Below are 6,877 nucleotides of genomic sequence, written 5' to 3' on the forward strand. Positions count from 1 at the left end.
CCAGATTCGCAGCCCCTCTTGACTCCTGCTAGGAGAGGGCAAAGTAATGAGGACTTGCCATTGACCTTTGTGATGCAGTTAAGGGCTTCTGGGGAAGCAGGAATTAACCCAAGAGGGAGCGGGTCTATCCATGGGCAAACGAATCTGTCAGGACCTTCATTAGCACCCTGAATGCCACCCAGCCATCGTCTTATATATCCCCAGTCCATTCCCCCTTCCACTCTCCAAGGTGACAACCTCCTCCTCCCTTGCAACCAATGGCTTTGCTTCTGGCTTGCCCAGCAAACTGAAGCCATCGAAAAAGGACTTTGGCAGCCTCTGCCACCACATCTACCCACCAATATGCTTTCCCACTTGCCACTTGGGATGAACTGTCCCCCTGCTCTTAGCTCAAGCCAACACCAACCCCTCTCATCCACGCAAGGACAGCTCCCGCAATTCTCTCCTTTCCTGCGCTGTTAATATTCCCTCTCACTACATCATTCTCATTAGCATAAGAACGTTTCTGATTTCTCCTTTTTTTTTTTTGAGATGGAGTCTCGATCTGTCGCCCAGGCTGGAGTGCAGTGGCGTGATCTCTGCTCACTGCAACCCCCGCTGCCTCCTGGGTTCACGCCATTCTCCTGCCTCAGCCTCCCTAGAAGCTGGGACTACAGGCGCCCGCCACCACGCCCGGCTGATTTTTTGTATTTTCAGTAGAGACGGGGTTTCACTGTGTTCGCCAGGGTGGTCTCGATCTCCTGACCTCGTGATCTGCCCGCCTCGGTCTCCCAAAGTGCTGGGATTACAGGCGTGAGCCACCGCGCCCGGCCGATTTCTCCTATCTTAAAAAACTTTTGGCCGGGCGCGGTGGCTCACGCCTGTAATCCAAGCACTTTGGGAGGCCGAGGCAGGCGGATCACGAGGTCAGGAGATGGAGAACATCCTGCCTAACACGGTGAAACCCCGTCTCTACTAAAAATACAAAAAAAATTAGCCGGGCGTGGTGGCGGGCGCCTGTAGTCCAGCTACTCGGGAGGCTGAGGCAGGAGAATGGCGGGAACCTCGGAGGCGGAGCTTGCAGTGAGCAGAGATCAGGCCACTGCACTCCAGCCTGGGCGACAGAGCGAGACTCCGTCTCAAAAAAAAACAAAACAAAAAAAACCTTTCCCTTGAGCCCACTTCCTCCTGCAGCCACTGCTCACTTCTCTGTTTCCCATAGAAACAAAATATTCAAAAGAGGCCAGGCGGGTGGCATGCGTCTGTAGTCCCAGCTACTTGGGAGGCAGGTGGATTGCTTGAGCCCAGGAATTCAGGTCCAGCTTGGGTAACACAGAGAGATCCCCTGTCTCTTTAAAAAAAAAAAAAAAAAAAATCAAAAGAATTGTCTATATCTGTTGCCTCCTTTTCCTCTTCTCACCTCCCTCTCTCTTTTTTTCATTGTGAAATGTAAAGCTTGTAGAAAAATGCTGAAAACATTAATATGCTCATAGGACCCAGCAATCCCACTCCTGGTATATGCCCAAAAGAATGAAAAGCAAGGATTCAAAGAGAGTATGCCAACATTGTATGCCATATTCACAGCAGCACTATTCACAATCACCAAAAGGTGGAAAAAACCCAAGTGTCTATCAGCAGATGAACGGATAGACAAAACATAATACAGTCATTCCTCAGTATCCACGGGGGGATTGGTTCCAGGACCCCAACAGATACCAAAATCTTGGGATGCTCAAGTCCCTTAAATGGTGTAGTACTTGCATATAACATATAATTTAAATCATCTCTAGATTACTTATATCATACCTAATACAATGTAAATGCTGTGTAAACAGTTGTTATAGTATACTGCTTTTCATTTGTATTATTTTTATGGTTTTTTTCGGGGGAGTAATATTTTCTTTTTTTTTTTTTAGAAATGGGAGATCTCACTATGTTGCCCAGACTGGTCTCAAGCTCCTGAGCTCCAGAGATCCTCCTGCATCACTCTCAAGTAGCTGAGACTACAGACATGGGCCACTACGCATAGTCAGTCCTTCAATATTTTCAGTCCGAGGTTGACTGAATCTGAGAATGCCAAACCCACAATACCAGAGCCAACTGTCTATCCCTATCACAGAATAGTATTCAGTTACACGAAGGAACGAAATTCTGACACATGCTACAACATGGATGAAGCTTAAAAATGCTATGCTAAGTGAAAGAAGCCAGACACAAAAGAACAAATGTTGTACGATTCCACTTATACGAAATACCTAGAACAGGCCCCTTACCGGCGTGGCGTCAGCAGCGGCAGCGTGACGGCGGCGTGGCGTCAGCAGCGGCAGCGTGACGGCGGCGTGGCGTCAGCAGCGGCAGCGTGACGGCGGCGTGGCGTCAGCAGCGGCAGCGTGACGGCGGCGTGGCGTCAGCAGCGGCAGCGTGACGGCGGCGTGGCGTCAGCCGGCAGCGTGACGGCGGCGTGGGTCAGCAGCGGCAGCGTGACGGCGGCGTGGCGTCAGCAGCGGCAGCGTGACGGCGGCGTGGCGTCAGCAGCGGCAGCGACTGCGTCAGAGACGGGCGGCGGCGTGGGTGTTTAGTCAGGTCGCAGGGTGTAGGGGCAGCATGGCGGACTACCTGATCAGCGGCGGCACCCTCTACGTGCCCGAGGATGGACTCACCGCACAGCAGCTCTTCGCCAGCGCCGACGGCCTCACCTACGACGACTTCCTGATTCTCCCAGGATTCATAGACTTCCTAGCTGCTGAGGTGGACCTGACCTCAGCCTTGACCCGGAAGATCACGCTGAAGACGCCGCTGATCTCCTTTCCCACGGACCCTGTGACAGAGGCCGACATGGCTATCGCCATGGCTCTGATGGGAGGTATTGGTTTCATTCACCACAACTGCACCCCAGAGTTCCAGGCCAACAAGGTGCAGAAGGTCAAGAAGTTTGAACAGGGCTTCATCACAGACCCGGTGGTGCTGAGCCCCTCGCACACTGTGGGTGATGTGCTGGAGGCCAAGGTGCGGCATGGCTTCTCTGGCATCCCCATCACTGAGACGGGCACCATGGGCAGCAAGCTGGTGGGCATCGTCACCTCCCGAGACATCGACTTCCTTGCTGAAAAGGACCACACCACCCTCCTCAGTGAGGTGATGACGCCAAGGATCGAGCTAGTGGTGGCTCCAGCAGGCGTGACATTCAAAGAGGCAAATGAGATCCTGAAGCGTAGCAAGAAAGGGAAGCTGCCTGTTGTTAATGATCATGATGAGCTGGTGGCCATCATCGCCCGCACCGACCTGAAGAAGAACCGAGACTACCCTCTGGCCTCCAAGGATTCCCACAAGCAGCTGCTGTGCGGGGCAGTTGTGGGCACCCGTGAAGATGACAAATTCCGCCTGGACCTGCTCACCCAGGCGGGCGTCGATGTCATAGTCTTGGACTCGTCGGAAGGGAACTTGGTGTATCAGATCGCCATGGTGCATTACACCAAACAGAAGTACCCCCACCTCCAGGTGATTGGGGGGAACGTGGTGACAGCAGCCCAGGCCAAGAACCTGATTGACGCTGGTGTGGACGGGCTGCACGTGGGCATGGGCTGCGGCTCCATTTGCATCACTCCGGAAGTGATGGCCTGTGGTCGGATCCACGGCAGTGCTGTGTACAAGGTGGCCGAGTATGCCCGGCGTTTTGGTGTCCCCATCATAGCCGATGGCGGCATCCAGACCCTGGGGCACGTGGTCAAGGCCCTGGCCCTTGGAGCCTCCACAGTGACGATGGGCTCCCTGCTGGCCGCCACCACGGAGGCTTCTGCCGAATACTTCTCAGATGGGGTGCCGCTCAAGAAGTACTGGGGCATAGGCTCGCTTGATGCTATGGAGAAGAGCAGCAGTAGCCAAAAACGATACTTCAGCGAGGGGGATAAGGTGAAGTTCGCGCAGAGTATCTCGGGCTCTATCCAAGACAAAGGGTCCATTCAGAAGTTCGTGCCCTACCTCATAGCGGGCATCCAGCACAGCTGCCAGGATATCGGGGCCCGCAGCCTGTCTGTCCTTCGGTCCATGATGTACTCAGGAGAGCTCAAGTTTGAGAAGCGGACCGTATCGGCCCAGATGGAGGGTGGCGTCCATGGCCTGCACTCTTACGAGAAGCGGCTGTACTGAGGACAGCGGTGGAGGCCACTATGGTGGAAGGGGCGTGCCCCGCTGTCCCCCTTCGGGCACAGCCTCCCGCCATAACTGGTCCACAGATTTACACTATGGGTTCCCCATTTCCTTTCCAGGGAGAGAGTAGGGGAGGCCCCGAGGGGACTGCTGCCCCTCGCTGGGCATCCCCCACAGAGTCAGGACTGCTCTCTGGGCCAGGCTGCCCTGGGAGGCCTAGCCCAGCCAGCCAGGCTCTCAGGCCCTGCGCCTGACTCAGGTCTTTCTTGCTGCAGCCTGCTCCAGCCTGGCCCCAACCCCAGGGGCAGGCGGCCCCTCCTGGCTTCTCCTATAGGGCACCTCCTTGCCCCCCAGCTCCCCAAGAAATGGTGTTCTCCTGGCCCTGCCTCTGGCCCTTGCCAGGCTGCTACCCCCTCAGCCATGTGGCACTTCTGAGCTCCTGACCCAGGCCACAGGAGATCTGTGCCCGCTTCTCTGGCCTGGGCTCCAGTTGAGTCCTGCTCCTAGGGCCACTCCCCTGTCCCTGGCCCTGATGAGTACACTGCCCTGGTAATGGCCGCCTGCCTGTGGTTCCTGACTCACCACCGTCCCCAGGTATGCCATTCCTGCCCTCTCCTCAGCTGCAGTTTAAGACTTTAATTTTGCACATTTTGGGATCACAGTTGCCACATTGTGGGTATTAAGTAATCGGAATAGATCAAGCAGGTCTCAACGCCTCCAAAAAAAAAAAAAAAAAAAAATCTAGAATAGGCAAATTCATAGAGACAAAGCAGAATAGAAGTTACCAGAGACAAAGCCGAATAGAGGTTACCAAAGGCTAGGGAGAGGGGAGAATGGGGAGTTAATGCTTAATGGGTACCGAGTTTCTTTTGGGTTTATAACGTTTTGGAAGAAGATAGTGTGAAGGTTGCACAACATCGTGAATGTACTTAATGTAATTGAATTGTATGCTGAAAATGGTTAAAATGGCAAATTTTCTGTGGTACATATGTTTTACTACAATTTCAAAAAAACAATAATGTAATATGCCAAATGCCACAGACTTGTACAGTTTAAGTGGGTGAATTATACCTTAATAAAGCTGTTAAAAATAAAATTGTAAAACATAATTACACAGTTTAGTGAGTTATGAAGCAAACGCTTGTGTAATGACCACTCTAATCAAGAACCAGAAAAATTTTAAGACTACTCTGGCCAACATAGTGAGACCCCATCTCTATTTTTTCTTTAAAAACGTATTTGAAAAAGTAAAAAAAAAAAAAGAATCATAACATTGCCAGCACCACCAAAGCATCCCCCTGTATCCCACCCATTCCCACTCTTTCTCCCCACTAACCTAACTTCTTGGTAATAATTTCCTAGCATCCTATATGCTTTTACAGCCTAGGTAGACATCCCTAAACATATTAGTTCAGTTTTGCCTGTTTTTGAATTTTATATAAATGAGATAACATAGAAAGTGTTCTTTTGTGTCTGGTTTCATTTGCTCATCATCATGTTTCTGAGATTCAACCATGTTGTTGGATATAAGCTACAGGTGGTTCATTTGCATTGTTGTACACTAGTGTTCCATTGCATTTTTTTTTCTTTCTTTTGAGACGGAGTCTCACTCTATTGCCCAGGTGGGAGTGCAGTAGTGCAATCTCGGCTCACTGCTACCTCTGCCTCCCGGGTTCAAGAGATTCTTGTGCCTCAGCCTCCCAGGTAGTTAGATTACAGGTGCCCACCACCTTGCCGGCTAATTTTGTATTTTCAGCAGACAGAGTTTCACCATGTTGGCCAGGCTAGTCTCGAACTCCTGACCTCAGGGGATCCGCCAGCCTCGGCCTGCCAAAGTGCTGGGATTACAGGTATGAACCATCATGCCCGGCTGCATTTGTATATTAAAATTTACTTATCCATTCTATTGTTAATGAATATTTGCTGCTATGAGCAGTTTATGCCTGTACATGCATTTCTGACGGGTATAAATCTTGGAGTGGAATTTTTGGTTCTCAGCGTTATGCATATCCTCCACTTTGGTGGATAATGCTCAATTATTTTTGAAAATGTTCTATTTCACACTCCCACTAACAGTGTGAGAGTTCCTGTTGTTCCATCTCCTTGCAAAGACTTAGTATTGTCACTCTTAAACTTTAGCCATTCTAGTGGGAGTGTAAGGGTATCTCCTTGTTTTCACTTCCATTTCCTTTCTCACTAATAAGATTGAGCCCCTTTTTGTACATTTATTTGCACTCTTTTCCTAAATGCTTGTTCAAATATCTTGCCCACTTTTCTACTGTGTTTGTCTGTCTTTTGCTTAATGATTTGTAGGAGTTTTGTTTGTTTGTTTGTTTGTTTTGAGACAGAGTTTCACTCTTGTTGCCCAGGCTGTAGTGCAGTGGCGCGATCCCCGCTCACTGCAACCTCTGCCTCCCAGGTTCAAGCGATTCACCCACCTCAGCCTCCTGAGTAGCTGGGATTACAGGCACGCATCACGACGCCCTGCTAATTTTTGTATTTTTAACAGAGACAGGCTTTCACCCTGTTGGCCAGGCTGGTCTCCAACTCCTGACCTCTGGTGATCCGCCTGCCTCGGCCTTCCAAAGTACTGGGATTACAGGCGTGAACCACCACGCCTGGCCAGTTCTTTATATATCCTCGATAAAAGCTCCTTGTCAGATATATGAGTTGCAAATATCACCCCCACACCCTGTAGCTTGCCTTTTCACTCTTGTAATGGCGTCTTTTAATGAAGAGAAAACCTTAGTTT

At 50.7% G+C, this 6,877-nt stretch overlaps 1 protein-coding gene across 1 annotated transcript; it reads left to right on the top strand.

Annotated features, from left to right (window-relative positions):
- Nucleotides 1-2,558: 2,558 nt before the first annotated feature.
- On the top strand, nt 2,559-5,076 carry LOC117078113 (inosine-5'-monophosphate dehydrogenase 1-like). Its single transcript, XM_033201612.1, has one exon. It carries the CDS (start codon nt 2,584-2,586, stop codon nt 4,123-4,125), a length of 1,542 nt encoding a protein of 513 aa, XP_033057503.1. The 5' UTR covers nt 2,559-2,583; the 3' UTR covers nt 4,126-5,076.
- Nucleotides 5,077-6,877: the final 1,801 nt, after the last annotated feature.

This window comes from Trachypithecus francoisi, unplaced genomic scaffold, assembly GCF_009764315.1.
Source record: "Trachypithecus francoisi isolate TF-2019V2 unplaced genomic scaffold, Tfra_2.0 Lachesis_group6, whole genome shotgun sequence".
NCBI classification, from domain to species: Eukaryota; Metazoa; Chordata; class Mammalia; order Primates; family Cercopithecidae; genus Trachypithecus; species Trachypithecus francoisi.